This window comes from Jaculus jaculus, chromosome 15, assembly GCF_020740685.1.
Source record: "Jaculus jaculus isolate mJacJac1 chromosome 15, mJacJac1.mat.Y.cur, whole genome shotgun sequence".
NCBI classification, from domain to species: domain Eukaryota; kingdom Metazoa; phylum Chordata; class Mammalia; order Rodentia; family Dipodidae; genus Jaculus; species Jaculus jaculus.
In genome coordinates, this window is record NC_059116.1 from 75,622,611 (window position 1) to 75,645,553 (window position 22,943).

At 46.0% G+C, this 22,943-nt stretch overlaps 2 protein-coding genes and 1 pseudogene across 3 annotated transcripts in view; 2 read left to right on the forward strand and 1 right to left on the reverse strand.

Annotated features, from left to right (window-relative positions):
* The first annotated feature begins 369 nt into the window (after nt 1-369).
* Nucleotides 370-22,943, forward strand: part of LOC101612483 (prostaglandin-E(2) 9-reductase-like) — a 54,759-nt gene continuing 32,185 nt past the window's right edge. For both annotated transcript variants that reach the window (XM_004662404.2, XM_004662406.2), the window contains exon 1: nt 370-453. In XM_004662404.2, coding sequence (XP_004662461.2) covers nt 370-453 — 84 coding nt within the window. The remainder of the gene's footprint in view (nt 454-22,943) is intronic.
* On the reverse strand, nt 3,414-7,643 carry LOC105944323 (zinc finger MIZ domain-containing protein 2-like). Its single transcript, XM_045134964.1, is given in 5 exon segments — nt 3,414-4,595; nt 4,598-5,076; nt 5,078-6,236; nt 6,666-7,137; nt 7,139-7,643. Coding segments are annotated over 5 exon segments (2,760 nt in total). The 5' UTR covers nt 7,568-7,643; the 3' UTR covers nt 3,414-4,374.
* On the forward strand, nt 9,086-10,028 carry LOC123455083 (annotated as a pseudogene).

Consider the following 22,943-nt stretch of genomic DNA (forward strand, 5'->3'; position numbering starts at 1 on the left):
ATTAAGGCCTTCCAGCAGAATTAATGTCTAGAAATGAGGCCCTTAATGATACTTTTTTGTCCTGTAAATAAGTCTGGTGCAATTACTGGGACCAAATTGTCATAGTTAATTTCTACTATAGGAGAAGCGCTGCAAATTCACTCTTAATGTTTGTAACACTCCTGTGTGTGCTCCTGTGAGCTCTGCCTGTGTAGACAGGAAAGAGCCACAAGAGATGAGCCAGGTGCTTCATTCTGGAACACCTGGTAGCTGTAATCTTGGTCCTGCCTCCCATGACAGAGATAAAGAATGCTGAAGCCTTGCCTTTAACCAGGGCTCTGCCTAGACAAGGAAGCAAAGATCAGTCAGAACCTTGGACTGTGGCTTACTATGGATTCCAAATGTTCCTTGGTGAAGCTGAACGATGGGCACCGTATGCCTGTCCTTGGATTTGGTACTTATGCTCCTGCTGAGGTAAGTGGACCTCGGGACTGAAGGGCTCAAGGTCAGGGCCTCTGGATGTATTTGCAGAAGACAAAGCCCTGTGTCTGATGGAGAATGGGTAGCTTGGAAGGACCCATCAATGCTTCCTTGGAACTGTCTCTACCTTGCTTCTCTCAGGTAACAGAGATCTTTAAAGATAATCTCTTTCCTACATAGTGGGATGACAGAATGCTGACTGTGGACATTTAGAAGTCAATAATTTCGTGGGTGGACTGTCTCTATCATTATTATTGCTATTGTCATTGTTACCTAACATATCTCAATGCTTGGCATGTATTTTGATTACTTAAAGTACATGATTATAGTGACTCCTCCACAATCTCCCAAGTCTTCTTATTTTCACTTTTGATTAGAAATTCCAATGACAATGGACAGAGACAATGGCTGATGGGACTACTTGGTGGTAGCTTTGTTGTGAGTATTTGCCAGAGGATTTTTTTTTCAAATAAGAAGCCACCATTGATTCCACTTGTAATAAAACAGCCTTAGGAGACATAAAGTAATAACTGGATAGGATTATACTTCTCAGCAAACATATCATTTTATCAACCATTCAGTTCACTGCAGTAAACTTAGTATCCAATTACGGTCACAGTAAGGTCAGGGAAACTGTGACAGGTTGGGAAGGATAGTCCCCAGATGACTGAGGCCAACATGTTCAGTCTTAGAGGAAATACGATATGAAGCATCAATCGTGGTCAGACTGGGCTGGTTTGTTTTCAGTGGCATAATTAGCTCTTGTCCAGTGTGACAGGTTAAGCTCAGGATTTGTTTTATGGATCTCACATCCAACCTTTGCTATTATTCCTAAATGTAGAACTATACTACGGAGCCGGGGTGTAGCTCAGTTGGTAGAGTGCTTGCTTAGCATTCAGGAAGCCCTGGATTTGACCTTAAGCACACCATGTGATGGTAAGTGCTTGTAATCACAGCTCTTGGGCAGTGGTGACAAGTAGGATCAAAAGTTCAAGGTCATCATGATTCTGTCTCAAGAAGAAAATACGTTTAAAAAACCATACAAACTGTGTCTTAGATGTGCCTTAGAGAACAGTAAAAATATCTCCTAATGCTCGCATAAAAATACAATTTTTTTTTGTAACCATTTATTCTTTATTGGTTCTGTACATCCTCAGTGTGTAAAGAGCACATGTGGGTACCATCCTTCATCCCTGTCCTCCCCCTCTGAAGGGACCCTCCTCCTGGGGGATTCCAGCTATCCCCATGGAGATTGTAGGTCGTGTATTATGAGGTTAGACATCAGTTATGGGGAAGAGTCAATGTCTTTGTGTATAATGTCCCAACTTATGGCTCTAACAATCTTTCCACCCCCTCTTCCACAAATTTCCCTGAGCCGTGTTGGGTTCGTTTTAGGTCTGCTTCAGTGATGGGCTCTTGGAGCCTCTGTGTCTCTGGGTATCTGGTGTGGTAGGAGTTGAGTGTTCTCTGTGTCTATCTCCTTTACCCTTGTGCTGGTACCAGGTTTACCAAGAAAGCAGCACTCTTGCTCATTTCCCCAACTGCTCTATGGCTTCAGCTGGGGCCTTGGTGAGGTGCAATGGGCTGGTTCTCTCCTCAGGTTCTGCATCCATCTGAAAAAGAGAAGCAGATTCTCCAATGTGAAGTCAGCACTGGATAAATGGGATAACCATTATTAGTTTAGAGAGAATTTAATACGTGTAGGTCCTCTTGTAGCCCAAGATTGGTGGGGGCTTGATACTGGAGAGTGAACTCATTTTTTGGATATGTGTCGGGAGCTGCAGAGGAACTGCAAGCTACAGGTGGTCTTTAATCTCTTAACACAAAGGCCTTATCCTGCAGCCTAGGGGAGAAGGCATCCAGCTGAGGTGGCGCCAGTCACAAAGGCATTATTTAACATAAGACATAGGCACCGGACACAGGGGCGTTACCACATGGCCCTGGCGAAGCTGACCCTAGGCACGTAGGCATCGTGGAGAAATTTTTATCTTCTGCATATAAGTTTGTGTCTGCCTGAATAAACCTGAGCCTTGATCAGAACTCGTCTTGGATCCATTCCTTGTGTTCTTGTCTCAGATTCATTCCCACTCCCACCTTTGGGGTTTTGTTTCGATCTTCATGCTGCAGGCCGGCACAGATATGATTCTGACTTTTTTCCCAGTTCCAGACGTGATTTCCTTTCTACTGGAGGCCCTCCTTGGGGTTGCTGGTAGTCTCCAGTGTACATTGTGGCTTGCGCTGTGGGAGCAGCAGTCAATTGTTGGGGGCAGGCATACCTCTGGGCATGATGTGTCCACTTTTGCCTCTTAAAATCTTTCCGCCACCTCTTCTGCGCCCAGGACAATTCTGATTATGTGAAGCCATTGAGATTTTCTGGGTTCTTGCTAAGTGAGATGCATCTTTCTGAGACATTCCACAATTAAGCGTTTTAAAAATTCTCATCCTACAGTTTTCAGAGGGATTGAAGTTCAAGGGTATCAGTGCAACCTGAGAGACTTGAGAACACCACCCTGTATGTTTCAGAGATTGTGGCCCTGTCCACAGGCTGTTACAAATTTGAGTCTCAAGTACGAGCTAAAACTCAATAGTGTGAATTCTACCTTTATACCATTTTCTTCTTGGGACATAAAATTAGTTCCATCTGGAAAGATCATTCTAAGTGGTTCAAGGATTGGTGGAGATAGGAAAGTAGAGACAATTGAGGAGGAAGATATTTTGCTACAGTCTCTCTGATAATTCTGATTTTCTTTCCCTCAGTCTCCACACACACACACACACACACACACACACACACACCCCACAATACAAAACACACACACATGATCACACATATACCCTCACACAGACACACACTCACACAGACACACGTAATTTGATTAGTACTCACAGCTTCTTGAAGGCTGGATGAGTAAGTTCCTTAGGTACTAGAAAGTGATTCTTTTTTTTTTTTCCACCACGAGGGAGTCCTTTAATAAGACCGCACAGACAGGAGACACAACAGGCCAGGCACCCTGCTTGCAGGGTTGGGCACCTTGCCAGCAGATGCAACAGCCTCCCCCAACCTGGGTGTGGTTCCACAGGGTGGAGATGAGGTGGTTTTAAAAAACACACAGCTGATCTAATTCTTCACTTTCACAGAAAAGGGCAACTTGGGAGAGCAGCTCACTGTCCCCCTCCCCACTAGAACATCCCTTCAAGCTGTCCGCACTCAGAAAGGGACAAACAGCACAGGGAAGGCCTGGGCTGGCCCAGAGGAAACATGCTGACTGAAATGGTTGTCCCCTCCCTTTCCCAGCTGTTAGCGTTTCGACACTATGTACATTGTTGTGCTTTATAGCCACCCCCACCTCAGCCTCAAGCTCAGGGTGGGGAGAGGAGCCCCACATCACACATGGCTGACTGGAGCACCAGGCCCTGGAAGGCTGGCACTCTGCACGGCTCTGAGCTGAGAATGCCAGGCGCAGGCCAGTGGCGCTGCAGGCCGAGGGGCAGAGCCAGCTTATCTCATACCTGGCTCTTCTCTGGAGGAGTAGAAACAGAAGGGTCAATGCTAGACAAGATGCAGGCTGGGTGGGAGAAGCAGGCAGGGCGAAAAGACAAGGTGCAAGGCCATGAGACGAGGGTATGAGGTGTGTACACATGGCTAGGCAGAGGCTGGCAGGGCACCTTGGCAAGACCCATTCTGTAGCAGTGAGCTCGGTGGAGGGAAGGTGGTGAGGGTCACTGGCCTGGAGCCCCTTGGAGCACAGGGCTACTTCCAGTTCTGAGAGGGCCAGCAGTGGCAGGTCCTGGTTTGGGCCATATGCACGGGAGGGGTTCAGGGAGGACCACCAGCCGTCCTGTGGAGCTGGTGAGAAGGGAAGTTTGCAGTGATATCTTTGAGTTGTCCCCACCAGGCTGAAGTTTAACACAGGATCAGTTGTTCTCAAATAGTGAGAGCAGGTCATCACTGCTGTTTGTAGGAAGGTCGGGTGGGCCCAGGTAGGAGAGCAGCTCATCGGGGTTGGTCAGTTCTGGGAGCAGATCCAGAGCTGGTTCTGAGGCCTCCCCAGCTCCAGGCATGCTGGGGGGGCCCATCACGCCTGTGGCAGGATTAAAGGCCAACTCACTGATGGGCCCTGTGCTCCCTGGCCCAGGGGCTGCCGGGATGCAGGGGAAGGGTTTGGATGGTGCAGCTGGGGACCCTGGGGGGGCACAAGGTTGGAGGTGTGCAGCCCTGGTGGTCCAGAATTGTGGGCTGGGTCCAGGTGGCCTGCTGGTGCCATCTGGCCCGGGAGACAAGGGGCAGACTTCTCTGGAGTCAGGAGGCTGCTAGGAATGTCAGATTGATAGGAGATGGGGGGTGGCCCTGGGGTGAACTCAGCAAGGCTTGGGGTGCTGGGTGTGGTAGTTGGGAAAGACTCTGGGAAGATTCCAGGGCCCAAAAAGTTGGAATTCTGGCTGGGGTAGTCGCTGGGGGCAGGAGCTGAGGGGGGCTGCAAAGGGGCAAAGCCAGGGCCCAGGGCTGCAATCATCTCCATCACACTGGGCATGAGCACGTGGGCAGGGCTCACGGTGCGGCAGCGCTTCAGCACTGGCCCATCCGGCTCCTCCTTGATGTGCAGGTCGGGCTTCAAGCACCGGCTTCCAGCTGCACGTGGGGTCCATGGTGATCTCCTCGTGGTCGGAGTTCTGAATGTAAATCAAGATGCCTAGCATGTACTGGTCCACCTCTAGGCCCTCCAGCAATGCCGTCTTGTTGCACACAGGGCACCTCCAGGTTCCCCGCTCACAGTTAAGTTGTAAGTATGACTCCAGGTCAAAGCACTGTATGTGACGACAGTCATGACCACGGGCAGGGAGCTGGATCCCGCGGAAGGTGATGGGGCACTTCAAGGACACCTTGATAGCCGTCTGCTCCACCCCATCCTCTCCATTAGGCCCAGGGGTACCAGGGAGAGTGCCGCTACTGAAGTTCTGCTTTATCTTGGAGATGCAGTGCTCAGCTGGCAAGAGGCGCTTCTTGAGGAGGCCCTGCAGGACGGAGCGGACAGATGGACGGTGCACCAGCTGAAGCACGAAGAGGTGGGAACAGCAGCAGGCGGTGACCGTGATCTGGATGGTGTTGCGGCCAGGCTGGCACACATGCTTCAGGTAGAGGGGCTTGTGGGAAGTCTTATTGTCTCCACGCTGGATGGTGAGGGGCGTGGCGTTGACGCTGACCTGCACCGAGGCGGGCCAGTTGGTGTTCATCTGCCGGTCCTCGTGGTGGTAGCACTTGAACTGCAGCTCTAGGTCAGGCCTCAGCATCAGTGTCTTGTAGGCAGAGTCTTGGAGCTGGAAGACATGGTTGCTCACAGCCAGGTTGTGCTGCAGGCGGAAAGGCTCCAGGACCACTCCATCTCGTACTGGGAAGGTCAAGCGCAGCTCATCACAAGGGCCACTTCCAGAAGGCGATGGGTGCAAAGAGCTGAGACCTGGCTTGAGGTCAGGCAGGAAAGGAGACTTGACCTCCTGGCTTGGGGACATGTAGGGAACACTGCTGCTGGGCGTCATGGGTGGTGTAGGGTTCCCTGGCAGCGGGGAGCTGGGGTAGCCAGGGATGGAGCGGGCAGGCCCACTTAGGCTGGGCTGGCTGTAGCCTATGCTGCCCCCGCTGAAGTTGGCGCCCTGCCCGCTGAACTGCTCTGCAAGCTTGTAATGCAGTCCTGCAGGGCCCATACCCTGCTGCAGGGGCAGCCTGTGCCCAGGGTAGTGTCCCGACCCGCGGGACCTCGTTATTCGTGGGGGTGAGGGGGACCCTAACCTGAAATAAGATGGGCGAGAGAGAGAGGAAGAGACTCAAGCAAATGTACACTTGTCAAGAGTCCAATTTTATTGAGCCACCGAGGCCTTTTTAAGGGTTAGGGTCTTGGGTGGGTGGGGGGGCTGGAGGAGGCAGGTGGTGGAAAGTTACAGAATCTTCTTGGCCTTTGGCCTAGGACAGTTTGCAGTTATTCCAAGAATTCACGGTATAGTTCTCACGTCTCTGCAGTCGCCAGGCAGGATGTTAATTAGTTAGGTGTGGCGGGGTGAGGGGATGGAATCAGTTAGGTATGGCAGGGTGGGGGCATGAGGAAAGGTCGGAAGTTGCTCAGGGCAGAAGTTATCTCAGGGCAGAGGTTATTTCAGGGCAAAGATCTGTTCAGGGCTCATCTCCTCATCTCCAACAGGGTAGGAAGCAGGAGCAGGGGGTTGCCCAGGGCTGGGTGCATACTGGGCAGTGCTGGGTGCATACTGGCCTCCTTGCAGGTATTGCTGCCCTGGATACACCTCCAAGTAGGCTCTCTTAACCCCCTGTCGGGGCAATGGCTGGGCCTGGGGAGGGCCAGGGTACCCATGCTGGGGTAGGCGCTGTCCTGTATACAAAGGTGTCATGCCAGCTGCCCGGGTGGGGTTCATAGTCATGGAGGAGAGGCCAGAGGGACCCATCATTCCTCCCATGCCAGAAGGGTTCATGCCAGGGGGAACGTTGGGTGCCCGGGGACCTCCATGCTGCAAAAATTGGCTGTTAAAAGACTGTCCAGTCCCCATCGCTCCATACTGGCTGAGCTCCTGGCTTTGCTTCTCCTGCAGGGCAGCCACAGTGGCTGTGGCCGTGGCTGTGGCAGTGGCTGCAGCAGCGGTCGTGGCAGCTGCAGCTGCTGCTTGTGTGAAGTCAGTCAGTGGAGGGACGCGCAGCATGGGAGGGGAGGCCCAGGCCGCCAGGGCTGCCAGCATACCCAGTGGTGAAGCTGGGCCCCCCAGGGTAGCCCCCACGGCCATACACGCCTTGCTGCACATAGCCCTTGCTAGCGCCACCTTCAGCAAACGCCTGCTGTCCCAGGCACTGAGCGGAAGTCAAGGCAGAGCTGCCACCTGCCACACCAGGCATCATGGAGCCACCAGAAGGGCTTCCTGCAGGGCCCATGGGGTTCCCCAAAACCTGGGTCTGGGTCGCGTTGCCAACTCTCCGCACAGTAGTGACCACAGACAATGACCCAGCTGGCTGAGTGGCACTTTGTTGCCAAGGCACAGACTCATATGCAAATGAACCATCACCGTGTGGCATTGGGGGCAGGGCAGGTTTCATGGGGTTCATGGAGTTCATTGGCAACGGCTCAGCCTACAGGCCAGGTGTGCCAGTATTTATCTGGGAGTAGCTGTCCTGGCTCCGCGCGGCCCGGCCCGGCCCCTCGCAGCGGCAGCCCCCGGCCCGCGCCGCTCCATGCGCTCAGCCCGCCCTCGGCGCCGCCGCCGCCCGCTCCGAGGGCACAATCTAGAAAGTGATTCTTAAGTAGAAAAACTTTCTTCATCTTCTTTTCTGTCCACATCCCAGCCTGGGGAGGAACTTCTGCCAAAGGATGCCAGTGGGGAAATTATTTTAGAGACTGGATATTCATGATACATGGGAGGGACATACTGCTGCAGACACCACAGGGCACAGTGTGGCAAGGTCGGAGTGGGGAATGGAAGAGAAGGGCTTTGTTCTATCAGTTGTTTGGCCTAACAAACCGTAACAGCTCTCTGTACCCCTGCAGTCTCATCTGCAAAGTGAGAGTTGGATAGGATAAGCTACAAGGTCTAGCTCTACTCTCAGTTTGTATAGTTCCAAGTTGGCATTTCTTTACTCAATAGTTCTGGCCGAAGATGGAGGCCTTATAAAGGGGAGCAGCAGAAACAAACCCAGTGCTGTTAGCACAATAATACAGGCCTGATAAATGCAACTGTAGAAGGAATCAAGAGAGCTGTAACCTGACTTTGCATAGGGCGGTCTTACTATAAAGGAAAGTGACTCTATAGCAAGTCTAGCATCAAAATAGGCAACCCTGAAATGGGTGGGAGGAGGGACGGCACTTCATGTCTGTTTGCTGCTGTGAATGTGCATGCGGTAAAGTTAAGTAAACCATGTTTACATAGCAATAAAGTGTATTAGGAGTACTGTATTTGGTGATGAAACTGAATCAATTACATTCATTACATAGGCGTTCAAAGAGTCCAAGGACAAAGTTCAAAGGGAAAAACATGCAAAAGGTTGACCAGACATTTCCTTCCTCCTCAGGCCCTGGAGAAGTGTGAAGATGCAGGCTTAACCAAGTCCACAGGGGTGTCCAACTTCAACCACAAACAGCTGTAATTGATTTTGAATAAACCAGGGCTCAAATACAAGCCCACTTGCAATCAGGTGAGTTTTTAATGCATTTGGGGTACCCCTTACCATCTGCTCATCCCACAATTCATCCTTAATTAACATTTCTTATGCTTCTGCTTTCATATAAGTCAGTTAGATGACAGTTACTTTCACTGAAATAGAAACACAGGGGATGGTACTGGTTGAGTAGAGTAAGAGCATACTTTATTTTATTTTATTTTTTGTTCTAGGCAGGGTCTCACTTAGTCCAGCTGGTTTGGAACTTACTCTGTAGCCCAGGATGGCCTCAAACTCATGATGTTCTTCCTACCTCAGTCTCTTGAGTTCTGGATCAAAGGTGTGCATCACCACACCCAGCTTGAGCATGGCTTTTAAAAGAAATATTTGAAAGTAGGAGTGGGGCCCGGCCGGGGAGCCAAGGGCCGCTCTAGGCTGCCGGGCGTGTGGTCGGGCTGAGGCGCCGGTATTGAAGAGATTATGGCATCTAAAACCAACAATGTTAAAAAATGGAACTCCTGTAATAACATTGAGGATCATTCCATTGTTCTTCCTAGAAAGAGGATCTCTAATTTCACTGATAAGAACATGAAGGAGGTTAAGAAATCTCCAAACAGTTGGCTGCTCACATAAATAGAACAGTTGGACAAGTCGTGAAAAGCCCAGATAAAGTATGCAAGGTGATCTGTCGCAGAAAGAAAGGTCATCACCCTTTTCTAAATCCCTGTTACTGAAACAAACAGTCCCTAAAAGTGGGGACTGTGACATGGCAAATAAAGAAAAGGAACTGGCTTGTGCAGGCCACCTGCCTGAAAAGTTAAGCCATGATAGTCGAACATTTTTGGTCAACTCTAGTGATTCTGGTTCTTCACAAACAGAAAGCCCATCATCAAAATACAGTGGCTTTTTTTCTGAGGTTTCTCAGGACCATGAAACAATGGCCCAAGTTTTATTCAGCAGGAATTTGAGATTAAATGTAGCTTTAACTTTCTAGAGAAAGAGAAGTATAACTGAACTTGTTGCCTGTTTGGTGAGGATAGAAGATCTTGGAGCTGAGGTAGATTGGCTTCCTGTTCTAACTAATAGTTTACAGGAAGAAAAGCAATATATCCCACTTGGCTGCTGTGTAGACTTGTTGCCTCTAGTAAAGTCATTACTTAAAAGCAAATTTGAAGAATATGTTATAGTTTGTTTAAACTGGTTTCAAGCAGTAATAAAAAGGTGGTGGTCATAACTATCATCCAAAACGGAAATTATAAATGATGGAAATATTAAGATTTTGAAGCAACAATTAAGTGGATTATGGGAACAGGAAAACCATCTTACTTTGGTTCCAGGATATACTGGTAATATAGCTAAGGATGTAGATGATTATTTATTACAGTTGCATTGAGAAATTTCATCTACTACAGAGCTTTTGGTTATTGAAACCATCACCAGATTAAATGATTTCCAAAAGTAAGTCTCTTCTAAGAACTGTGGACTATGGAAGAAATCAAATCATTTTTTTTTTCTTTTAAAAGCCACATGATGAAACTACTCATGAAACTCTAACAATCTACTTCATATTGAAGTGGAAAGATAGCCAAAAGGAGCAGCTTCGGCGTCCCTGAGCTGACTGCGCACCAGGAGGCTGTTCACTGTTGCTGCATCAGTTTCTATGGCTGTCTGCAGCATGGCGTGAGAACTGATGGGTCTTCATGCGGTCCTGCGTGAGACTATGATTTATACTATGCGAGAAGATAAGACAGGACTTACTACTAAGAACTACAAAAACCAATCATTAATTTTACTGTGTTTTATAATATAAAAAAAAGACTCTTCAATGTCTGCAGCTATTTCTGTTGAAAAGACTGAAAGTTTAAAGAATCAAAGTAAATAATCAGTATAAAATTGTTTTAGCCCACACTGATACTGTGTATGCAAAATGCCTTAATTATTAATAAGCCAGTGTATTATTATACCAATATCTCTTTTAAAAAAATTAGAAGACCCAATGCTTCTGGCATAATAAAATCATGGAATTAAGTCAGGGGTTTAGCATTCATAAAGGATGTTGTATTGAAATATATCCCACACCAGTTTTTAGACCTGAGAATATTTTTAGTGGCTCTTTTTTTTTTGCTAGAATCTTCATATTATATTTGTATGTTTATTTTATCCTTATATAAAGGTAAAAGGTTATTATATATTTGTATGAATGTTTAACTGGAAATGTCCATGGATTTGGCTAATTTATATTCACTTTTTATTATATATAGATTTTGAATATTTTTCATTTCTGTAACATTCAAACTTCCTTCATTTGAGTAAATTTACTAATTAGTTCTAAAAAATATTTGAAAGTAAAAGAAGGAGAGGGAGAGGGAGAGGGAGAGGGAGAGGGAGAGGGAGAGGGAGGGAGAGAGAGAGAGAGAGAGAGAGAGAGAGAGAATGATGGGTATGCCAGGGCCTCTAGCCACTGCAAACTAACTCCAGATGCATGTGCCATCTTGTGCATCTGGCTTATGTGGGTCCTTGGGAATTGAACTTGGGTCCTTAGGCTTCACAGGCAAGCACCTTAACCACTAAACCATCTCTTGAGCCCAAGCATGCCTTTCTTTTTTTCTTCCACATTAAAAAAAATAGTTAAAATTTATTTATTTATTTATTTGAGAGTGACAGACACAGAAATATATATATGTTGGGGGCGGGGAGAGAGACAGAGAGAGAGAGAGAGAATGGGTGCGCCAGGGCCTCCAGCCACTGTAAACGAACTCCGGACACATACACCCCCTTGTGCATCTGGCTAATGTGGGTCCTGAGGAATCGAGCCTCGAACCCAGGTACTTAGGCTTCACAGGAAAGTGCTTAACCACTAAGCAATCCCTCCAGCCCTAAAAAAAAAAAAAAATTGAGAGAGAAAGAGAGAGAGAGAGAGAGAGAGAGAGAGAGAGAGGGAGAGAGAAGCAGCTATATAGAGAGAATAGGCATGCCAGGGCTTCCAGCCACTGAAAATGAATTCCAGTTGTATGCGCCCCCTTGTGCATCTGGTTTACATGAGTACTGGGGAATTGAACCTGGGTCCTTAGGCTTCACAGACAAGTGCCTTAACCACTAAGCCATATCTCCACTCCCTTAATCTTTAAAATACAAATTGCATTTCATTCCCATTCATCATTTAGTAGTGTATTGTTTAGTTTCCATGCTTTTGTGTATGCTCTATAGCCTTTCTTGCTACCGATTTGTAGTTTAATTCCATTGTGGTCATATAGAATGCAAGGAATTATTTCAATTTTCCTGAATTTGTTAAGATTTGCTTTGTGTCCTAATATGTGGTCTATTTTAGAGAATGTTCCATGTGCTGCTGAAAAGAATGTATATTCTGCAGCCTTTGGATGAAATGTCCTGTATATATCTGTTAGGTCCATTACTTCTATGACCTCATTTAGTCCAGATGCGTCTCTGTTTATTTTTTCCTGGGATGACCTGTCAATTGATGAGAGTGGGGTGTTAAAGTCACCCACCACCACAATGTTTGGTGGTATCTGTGACCTTAGTTCTAATAGTGTTTGTTTGATGAATTTGGGAGCCCCCATGTTAGGTGCATATATGTTTAGGATTGTAATGTCCTCCTGTTGGAGTGTGCCCTTAGTCAATATAAAGTGACCTTCCTTATCTGCCCCTGACCTGCGGGGCCAATGTTATGCAGGGTGGTCGAGGAGGGCTGCAACCTGAAAGAATGGGCGGGAAAAAAGAAGGAGACCAAGTGGAGGTTTTGTCAAGGTCTCGTTTAATGTTTGATTTTTTAGCTCTTTTATAATCAACCAGCAGGTAGGGCAATAAGGGGGGGGGGAAAGGGGGAGGGGGTACAAGGAAGGAGGAAGTAGGGCCACCTGGCCGTAATCTTCTGGAGCATCTTCTCGGAATCTCTCTTGTGACGTCTCCCAGAGCAGCTGTTTGTTCTAGGGGGGGGGGCTGCATGAGGGCTGCTAGTTCTCTTTTGTCCTCAGGGCAGTGAGGCCATATGAAGGCTGTTAGTTCTTCTTTTGTCCTAGGGCAGTCAGGTCATGGTCTCTGACATTTCCTCCCTCTTTATATAATTGAAATGAGCGAGGTACCCTGTCTTAGGCTATATGGTATGCTTCCAGTCCCAGCACCAGTTACTGAAGATGGCCTGCCTGTCTTAAGCTATGAGGGCTGCCTCCACCCCTGGATCCACAATAATCCCGTCATTGGCCGCGATCACAGCTCATGGAAGGTGATCCGCCTATCTTAGGCTATGTGGCTGGCCTCCAGGGAATGGGCCCTACAATATTCTCATCTCTGGCTGCAGCATAGCTTAGCGGTGTGCCCCTGGCCTTGGTACCATAATAATCCCGTCATTGGGAGCCTCGCAGCCATTTAGGGAATCGAAACCATGACCTGTTGTCAGCCAAGGGAGAAAAATCAAGTCGGGCCGAAGGAGAGCCGAGGGGTGCCTCATGTGTTTGGCCCTCTTCTTCTTGTAGCGGCAATCTGTGGTAAAGGACAGACACCGAATTTCTGGTGGCAGAATCAACCTGTTCTTTGACAAAAGAAGTTAGTCGTTTAAATGCCCAAGGTCCAAAAGAAAGAAGAAGGAGGAGTCCTATGAAGGGACCAAGAATAGAGGGGAGTAATGTGGAAAACAGAGAAGAAGAGAACCAGTTTTGGTACCATGACTCCTGCTTTTCCCGGTTACGCTTTCGTTCCTCCAAACTGGAACGGGCCTTGTCAATACTATTTTGAACTAGGCCAGTTTTGTCTGTATAAAAACAACATTCTTCCTTAAGTGCAGCACAGAGTCCCCCTCTTGTAGAAAGACTAGGTCTAGCCCGTGTCTGTTTTGGAGGACCACCTCAGACAAGGATACCATAGAGTCCTTTAAGTCTTGAAGACCCTTTTGTAATTCCTGCAAGTCCTTATCTACTGCCAAAGAGAGTTGATTATATTGTTGTTGGGAGGTGACTAATGAAGCGATGCCTGTGCCTGCTCTGGCGGCACCCAACCCCAGGATAACAGTAAGAGTGATGGCAGTGATAGGCTCCCGTTTGGCACGTGACGGAGATGTTCCTCCCTCCCAAAAATGGAGGAACTCATCTTTGTAATGTATTGTTAGCTTGGGGAAGAGTTGTACAAGGACACAATAATCTTTGTGAGCTAAGAAGGTGGCAGTTACAACGTAAGGAGTGAGACCAGTAGAGCATGCAAAGTAAGTGCCAGCAGGGGCAACAATATAGAGAAAGCTAGAGTTAACAACATGAGTGAGATTGCAGGTTGTTTGAAGCTCTATAGGGGGAAGTATGGACGGACCCAGGAGGCACATCCCGCACCCAGATACCTGGGTGACCGTGAGGCCAACCCCATCTTGCCGTTGCCACCATAAAGCCATGGTGTCATTGGTCACAGTTCTGCATATAAGGCTATCCCTTCATAAAAAGGGGGTCGAGGTGAATAACATACCCAGCATTCCTGAAATTCAGACATATTGGTCTGATGTATGGCCTCTATAGAGGCGTTAACCATGGTCAGAATAAGGTCTGCTGATGAAGGCAACCCTAGTGGTAAGGTAGGTTGGAACAGGGTGATGCCAGTGACAGCTTGTGGGGTTGGGGGAGAAGGAGGGATTTTTTTCTTTGCTTGGTTGGGAGGGGGTTGATGAAGAATGGGATTTGGTCTTATTGCAACCTTAGGGAACTGAGGGGGTGTTTTAAGAAGTTTAATTTTATAAGTAAAGCCGGGGTCTGTCCTGTAGGCATATAACCTAAGGCCCCACTCAAAGCCTCTGTTGGTCCAATCAAGTCTTTTGCCTTCTGGCATGAAGCTGATATTGAGTGGATTACACCACCCTTAGATTAACTGAAGCAATTGATTGGCATCTATCCATAAAGTCCGCCTTCCATGACAAAAATTGTCCTCGGGTTAGAACTGACTGAACAAATCGGGTCCACTCTCCCAGGGTTAAATGACCTCCCCCAGAGAGATCCTCGAGAAGGGAGAGAGTAAAGGGAGCTGTTGGGCCATAAGGCTGTACCGCAGAGTGGAATTCTTTAACCTTTTTAAAGCACAGGGGGCGATAGTGAGTCTCTGGGGGTTGGGCACCTGGAGCAGCAGCGGGAATTCTAACAGGGGGCACTAAGAATTCCTCAGGCCCTTCCTCTCCCTCTGAGGTTTCATCCTCATTATCCGAGACCGGAGGAGAATCATGGTCTTCTAATGGGGCATCCGAGGAGGAAATCTGGGGTGTGGCGGTGGAGCGCATTATCACTGGGAAAGCCAAGGGACGGTGTGGGGCAAGAGATTTTTTAACGTTTTTGGTTGGAGACTGTTTAGGGGTCTTTAATATAGTCTCCTTAATTGAATTTTGCAGTAAGTTTAAATCTGAAGAGAGTTGGGCAAAATCCTTTTGTAGTTTAAGAACATCCTGTAATTCAGTTATTTGTTTAGTGAGATGTTCCTTAGCGCCAGCGAGGGCAGAGGGAAAAAACCCCGAGGATAACAAGGTTGGAGCGCAAATTGGAGAGGGATAAGGAGGGGGTCTAAAAGGGGGTGCTGATGCAGTCAGATGCCAGTCGGGATTGTGGTATTTAGCAGCCTCAGCTTCAAGAGAAGCAGCATCACCCAGATTGAGTGGCTCGGGATCACAGTTTTTTGAAAAAACTGGGTTAATGAGGGGCATACATCGAGAAGCAGTTTCGGGGGGAATAGGCTCGGGTAAGGGTGGATATAACTTTTCTATTGTTTGGGGGGCACCAGAGTTATTGGAGCTACAACCCATATCGATAATGACTGATGGGCAAGGGGATTTCTCAGGAGGAGAAGAAAGCAAAACTAAAGAAACGCCGCGCGAGAGAGCGAGGAGGCAGTATTCAGCGACAGAAAGGAGTTGTTTATCTGGATCTGAATGCGCTTCCTCCACTATGTCTCTTATGAGTCCCCAGTAGGAGAAAATCGTGGAGGGAACGGAATCAGGTCCCTCCTCTAGAATACGGCGATTTAGGTCTTTACCAACCTTTTGCCATTTTTCAGGATGAATATCAGGACCAGAAATAATGAACCAGGGACACACTTTGTCAATGAAAACAAAAAAATTAACGAGGTCCTTTTTCTTAACTCTAATTCCTCTTTCCCTGAGTGAGCTCTTTAAATCTTTAAGAAAAAGAGCCTCTTTACTAAGCTTTTGGCCCATTCTGAAAATCGGACGAGAATGAAAAATAAGGGCCCTGACTTACCATGTCCCGTAGCCGAAATCGCGAGTGACGAAATGGTGGGGCACTCTTCAAAATGTCTCTCGGCGTCCCGAGGAGATCCCCAGCGCGGTTAGTCATCCGGTCGAGACCCGTGCCTCGAGCCCCATGTTGGGTGCCACTTGCCCCCGACCCGTGGGGCCAATGTTACGTGGGGTGGTCGAGGAGGGCTGCAACCTGAAAGAACGGGCAGGAAAGAAGTAGGAGACCAAGCGGAGGTTTTGTCAAGGTCTCGTTTAATGTTTGATTTTTTAGCTCTTTTATAATCAACCAGCAGGTAGGGCAATAAGGGGGGGAAAAGGGGGAGAGGGTACAAGGAAGGAGGAAGTAAGGCCACCTGGCCATAATCTTCTGGAGCATCTTCTCGGAATCTCTCTTGTGATGTCTCCCAGAGCAGCTGTTTGTTCTCGGGGGAGGGGCTGCATGAGGGCTGCTAGTTCTCTTTTGTCCTCAGGGCAGTGAGGGGCCATATGAAGGCTGTTAGTTCTTCTTTTGTCCTAGGGCAGTCAGGTCAAGGTGTTTGACACTTATCTTTCTTTTTTTTTATATATATATTTTTTTTAATTTTAATTTCTTTATTTATTTGAGAGTGACAGACACAGAGAGAAAGACAGAGGGAGAGAGAGAGAATGGGCGCGCCAGGGCTTCCAGCCTCTGCAAACGAACTCCAGATGCGTGCGCCCCTGTGTGCATCTGGCTAACGTGGGACCTGGAGAACCGAGCCTCGAACCGGGGTCCTTAGGTTTCACAGGCAAGTGCTTAACCGCTAAGCCATCTCTCCAGCCCGACACTTATCTTTCTTGACTAACGTTGGACTAAAGTCTACCTTGTCAGATATTTTTTTTAAATTATTTATTTATTTATTTGAGAGCGACAGACACAGAGAGAAAGACAGATAGAGGGAGAGAGAGAATGGGCGCGCCAGGGCTTCCAGCCTCTGTAAATGAACTCCAGATGCATGCGCCCCCTTGTGCATCTGGCTAACATGGGACCTAGGGAACTCAGCCTCGAACCAGAGTCCTTAGGCTTCACAGGCAAGTGCTTAACCGCTAAGCCATCTCTCCAGCCCATTGTGAGATATTAGGATAGCAACCCCTGCTTGTTTTCTAGGCCCATTTGCTTGAAACACAATCTTCCAACCTTTCACCCTAAGATAATATCTATCCTTTGTAGAAAGGTGAGTTTCTTGGAGACAACAAATTGTAGGATCCTGTTTTTTAACCCATTCTGCAAACCTATGTCTTTTCATTGGGGCATTGAGGCCGTTGATATTAAGAGATATTATTGAAAGGTGTGTATTTATGTCTGCCTTTTTTTTTTGTGTGTGGTTCCAGTTCTACCTGTGCTGTCTTGTGTTAACTAGTATTTGAGTATTGCTTGTTTTTTCTAGGTTCCTTATATGTGTGCTTTTCCTTTTCTTTAGCATGGAGGATTCTATCAAGTATTTTCTGTAGAGCTGGTTTTGTCTTCGAATACTCCTTTTACCTGCTTTTGTCATGGAATGTCCTTATTTCTCCGTCTATTTGAATGGGTAGTTTTGCAGGATAAAGTAACCTTGGTTGACAGTTGTTATCTTTTAGAACTTGGAATATATCACTCCAAGCCCTTCTGGCTTTTAAAGTTTGTGTTGAATAATCTTCTGTAATCTTGATGGGCTTGCTTTTGTAGGTAACTTGATTTTTCTCTCTAACTGCTTTCAATATTTTTTTCTTTGGTTTGTGTGTTTGGAAGTTTGATTATAATATGGCTAGCAGAGGTTCTTTCCAGGTTTTGTCTGGCTGGGGTTCTAAAGGTTTCCTGTATCTGCATTGGCACCTCTTTCCCAATTTGGGGGAAATTTTCTTCTATGATTTTGTTGAAGACGCTTACTATGCCTTTGGAGTGGAATTCTTCTCCTTCTACTATGCCCTGAATTCTTATATTTGATCTTTTCATAGTGTCCCAAATATCTTGAAATTCCCACTCATACTTTTCTATAAGTTTTTCTTTCTCTTTTTTGGACTGTATTAGATCTGCCACCTGGTCTTCTAGCTTAGATATTCTGTCCTCTTCTTCATCCATTCTACTGGTGAGATTTTCTACAGACTTTTATTTTTTTATTTTATTTTTTTATTTCATTAACTGTGTTCTTCATTGCTAGTAATTCTGACTGGTTTTTATTTATTATTTCTATTTCCTTATTTATGTCTTGTATTGCCTTCTTTATTTCATGAAATTGGTGTCCTGCGTCTTCTTTGATTCCTTTGATTTCCTCTTTAAGTTCCTTTTTGACTCCTTTGATTTGTTCTCTGACTTCTTTGAACATATTTACAATCATTTTTTTGAAATCTTTCTCAGGCATTCTCTCTAACTCGTTCTCACTGGAGGTCATTTCTAATGCATTAATACTTTTAGGTGGATTTATATCATCTTGATTTTTAGTGTTTCTTGTGTTATAATGTATATATTTTTGCATCTTGGATTAAGTTAATGCTTGGATTTTCTAGCTAGCTGGGTATTCTTAGCTGTATCGATTGATTTGATGTTATATATTTTCAGGGTAGGAGCTTAAGGTGTTAGGTGTGGCTCTTAAGACTCTCAGAGTATCTACAAAGGTGCTCCTAGGGGTTGAGTTTCCCTGCTATGGGAGTATTCAAGTAGACTGAGTGGAATAAAATACAGGTTGATTCTAAAATTTAACTAAACACTGTACACATTCTATCAAAAACAGCACTGGGTATTTATGCCAGAGTAGTTATTATAACAACCAGATCCTCTATCAACAAAGAGGTTAATATTTCTGGTCTATTGAGGGATCCAAGTCAGCTTGTGATCAAGTGAGATCCTTCCCTGGTGCAATCCCAGTTACCTTGGATTACTTTGTTCTCGGTCAAGTTGCTTCCTGGGTCATCGGGCTGCTGTTCTGAGTTCTGGAGCTGGGCACTGGCTTTTCTTGCAGGCAAACCAAGCCTGGCAACTGTGGCTCTGCAGATCAGCACACCCGCTGCTGGAACTGCTGCTGCTAAAGCTGCCTCTGCTGGGTCTATCACTGCTTCTGCCTCTGCTGCTGCTGCTGGGTCCACCGCTGCTGCTGCCTCTGCTGCTATTGCTGTAGCTGCCACTGCTGGAGCCACCACTGCTGCTGAAGCTGCTGCTGCTGGGTCCACTGCTGCTGCTGCCACTGAAGCTGCTGCTGCTGGGTCTGCCACTGCTGCCGCTCCTGGGTCTGCTGCTGCTGGGTCCACTGCTGCTGCTGCCACTGAAGCTGCTGCTGCTGGGTCTGCCGCTGCTGCCGCTACTGGGTCTGTTGCTGCTGGGGCCACTGTTACCGGTGCTGGAGCTGCTGATGTTGCTGCCAAACTCTGCTCCTGCTTGGGTCCCACTGTCGGCTCAAGTTGGCGTGGCTGGGTCCCCGGACCACTGCTCTGTTAGCTGGAGCTGGGCTCAGGCGCTGGGGGAGGGGAGGGAGCCGCAGCTGCTCTGGATTTCTCGCTGTTCCACATGTTCTCCTACCTCGTGGTCTGCTCCTCCGCTGCTCACTGCCACTCTCCCCTCATGTTTCCTGAGTTGCGGAGAGCGCGGTGTGAGGGGAAAATCCCGCACCTGGTTTTTCCTGAGGCTGTAGCCGAGCCTGGCCGCTTTCTGTTGCACTGCTACCGCAGTTGGCGGAGCTTCCGGGGCCGCTTTTGCCGGCCTGTGCGGGCTCTGGATGCTCTGGATCTCTGCTACTTCTCTGCTGCTGCTTCAATTTCCTACACACCTCACTTTTTAGTAAAAGTGTATATTTTTCTAAGTTTTTTTGGTCTTTTTCCCCCTAGGCTGCTTTGGCGTGGTACCTATGCCACCATCTGAACTGGAAGTCCAAGCATGCCTTTCTTGATTAGAGTTGGACTACAGGATCTTACGAGACATCCAGGCAGAAATATTGCTTCAAAAAGTGGCATCATAACTTGGAAGCTCAAGTGGTGGTTGTGAATAGAGATACTGATGTTTGGCATTGTTGCATAACGGATGGCCGTTAAACTTGCCGAGTGGATGAGTTCTGGGAGTTCAGTGAGATTTGGGGAGTGCGAAGACAGAGGCAGGACAGTCAACGTAAGGGTTAGGTAAAGCGGCTGAGGCAGGGGGATGGAGCCAGCGCCGCCTGACAGGCAGAGGGAAAGGAGAGGGTGTACTCAGCAAAACAAAATACAACACAACAACGCAAAACAAAACAGACTGTCTACAAGGGATAAGCCAGACTGGAAAGGATCCTAGGGAGGAACCCACCCCTCCAGTAGCACTGGAAAAAGAGTTGTTGGAGTTGATGGTAGACTTTAGAGTCACCATAACAGAGGTTACAGAACAGTGAGAACAAATGACAAGTCACAAACAAGGAAACAAATGAACACATATATAGATGGTAACTAAAATATTCAAGGTGTGGGAGTGTAGCTCAATGGGACCAAAATCTTATGAGTGCATGGATTTTTAACAGATATGTTGTTTTTAGCAGCATGACATTTCCCACCCACTATAATCATGGTTTTGATGCTCATGTCATGTGTTCCCACCTGAGCTCCTGGGTTCTTTGGCATGCCTTCTTACCTTCATTCCCTTCTAGAGAAAATGATATTTTAGCTTCAAACTGTAGCCTTCTCTCTTGGTACTGAGATCAGTCATTTCACCAATGAATCTTGGTTTGAGTTGAAAAATGGCAGACTACAAGTTAGTAACAAGATATTTTAACCTTATTAAAGTATTAATAAAAGAATAAGCAAAAGATATTTCAGGGCCGGACAGATGGCTTAGTGGTTAAGACACTTGCCTGCAAAGCCAAAGGACTCAGGTTCAATTCCTCAGGACCCATGCAAGCCAGATACACAAGATGGCTCATATGTCTTGAGTTCATTTGCAGCAGTTGAAGGCCCTGGTGCTCCCATTCTCTCCCTTCAACCCCATCTCTCTCTCTCTCTCTCAAATCAATAAAATTTTAAAAAGGTATTTCAGCAAATGCACAGAGAAAAAAGACTAATATGAAAAATACAGTACCTATTTTCGTGTAGTATTAGAAAAGACTTCATAGCACTTTTGGGGCTGGGAAGATGGCTCAGTGGGTAAAACACTTGCTATGCAAAAAGTGCACCTTTAAAACTTATGTGAAGTTATCGAACCACATGTCTTAATACTTTTTGTTCTTGGCAAATTGCAGGTGGAATGTCACCAGAGCAAACTCCTGCAATACTGCAAGTCCAAGGTCATTGTTCTTGTGGCTTTCTGTGCTCTGGGATCCCAAAGAGACCCAAATTATTGAGAACATCAGGCCCTACCTATGTCAGCAGCTCCATCAATGGTAATCATTAATTAAAATTTAATTCTCAACCTCATGGAAAAGCTCAAAGACAAAGAAAACAACCCAATAGTGTAGCACATTCTCATAGCACCAATATTCTCTTACTCTTGTTTTTATACGTGCCCACGTCCTCAACACCAAACTAAATATAGTTTTTAAGTGATTTTAAGGTATAATTTACATAGATTAGAATATATATAAACATAGCTATGAAATTTTGACATTTTCATTTGAAATTTTAGAATGTAAAACTCATGCTCTCATCCTGTGGTAGATTCTCGCCTGGTGCTGTGACATTTACCAGTACTATGTGCATAAACTGAGCCTGCAGTGTTGCATTAGGAGTCACTGAGAAGCGTGAAACCAAGGTGATATGTGGAAGCAAAGCAGACAATAGTCCCGTGAATCACATGACTTAACTCAGGGGTGATGTTTATTGTAGAGTGTCTAATATGTCATTACAGGCTTTTTTTTTTTTTTTTTTAAGGGCACATACACTTGAAGTCACTTGGGCATGACTGCTTGCACTGCATCAATAAACTAAAAGAACTTTGTAGGTTCAGGAGGAGAGCAGAACTACTCTGAGGTGCCTCAGTGACTGCTGAATGAACCTCTGTAGATGCAGAGAAAGCAGATATAGGTACATGTGTAACAAGACAGATGATTGCCAAACACATTTTCTCTTTCATTCTAGTATACAATGGTGCTTACTATGGAAAGTAACTTTTTAAAGTAAAACAAAAATTAACAATAATAATAATAATAGTAATCAGTGTTTCTACCCTATGCAAATATGATGTCTTTTATTTAAAGTATTAGGGTAGCCAGAATGTATGTAAAACAAAACATACTGCACAATAGTTAGCTGTCTAAAAGTGATGATAACCCGACTCTGGGGGAACAAGGACTTTGCATAGGATGGGAACATTAACTACTGCTGTTATTATTAATTTCCATTTTACTTTTTTTACCTTAAAAATTAAGCACCATTTTATATTTTGTCCAGTGTATCTCCAGTAAATACACTCCTTACTCATCATTTGCTGGTTGTCTGGGTTACCAGGCCAATTATCACAGTACTGAAGGACTTGTGTTTAAGTCATTTTACTTAATAATGGCTTGAGAGCACAAGAGTAGTGATGCTTATAATCTGCTTATGGTAAAGAGCTTCCTTTAAGTGAAAATGTGAAAATTACTAACCTAGTGAAAGAAAAAAAGAAGTGCATGTGTCTGGAGTTTGTTTGCAGTGACTAGAGGTCCTGGTGAGCCCTGCTTGCAAATAAATAAATAAAAATATAAAAAACAAGATATCAACAAATAAAGTTATTCCTTGAACCCTTTCAAATACACTCTATTCCTTTAGATCAATCAGTAGTTTTTAACTTATTTTGTTTTAAACCAAGTAAGAATTTTATGAGCCAGGTATGATGGCACAGAACTGTAATCCCAGCACTTGGGAAACTGAGGCAGGAGGATCAGGACCTCAAGGTCATCTTTGGCTATGCAGTTAGTCTGAAGCCAGCCTGGGATACATGAGACCCTGTATTAAAACAAAGAAGCAAAGAATTTTAAAAAATACCACACAACTTCCCTAAGATAACAGCTACAAATTTCATTGTGAGCTTAATATTTATGAGGTGATACTTGCTTCAAAATCTTATATCCATTGCTTTAATTTATCCTATCAGCAATTCCAATAGATGGGTATGAATCTCATTGTTAAATCATTCATTCAGAATAAATCACTTATTTTTCTTTTCTTTTCTTTCTTTTCTTTTTT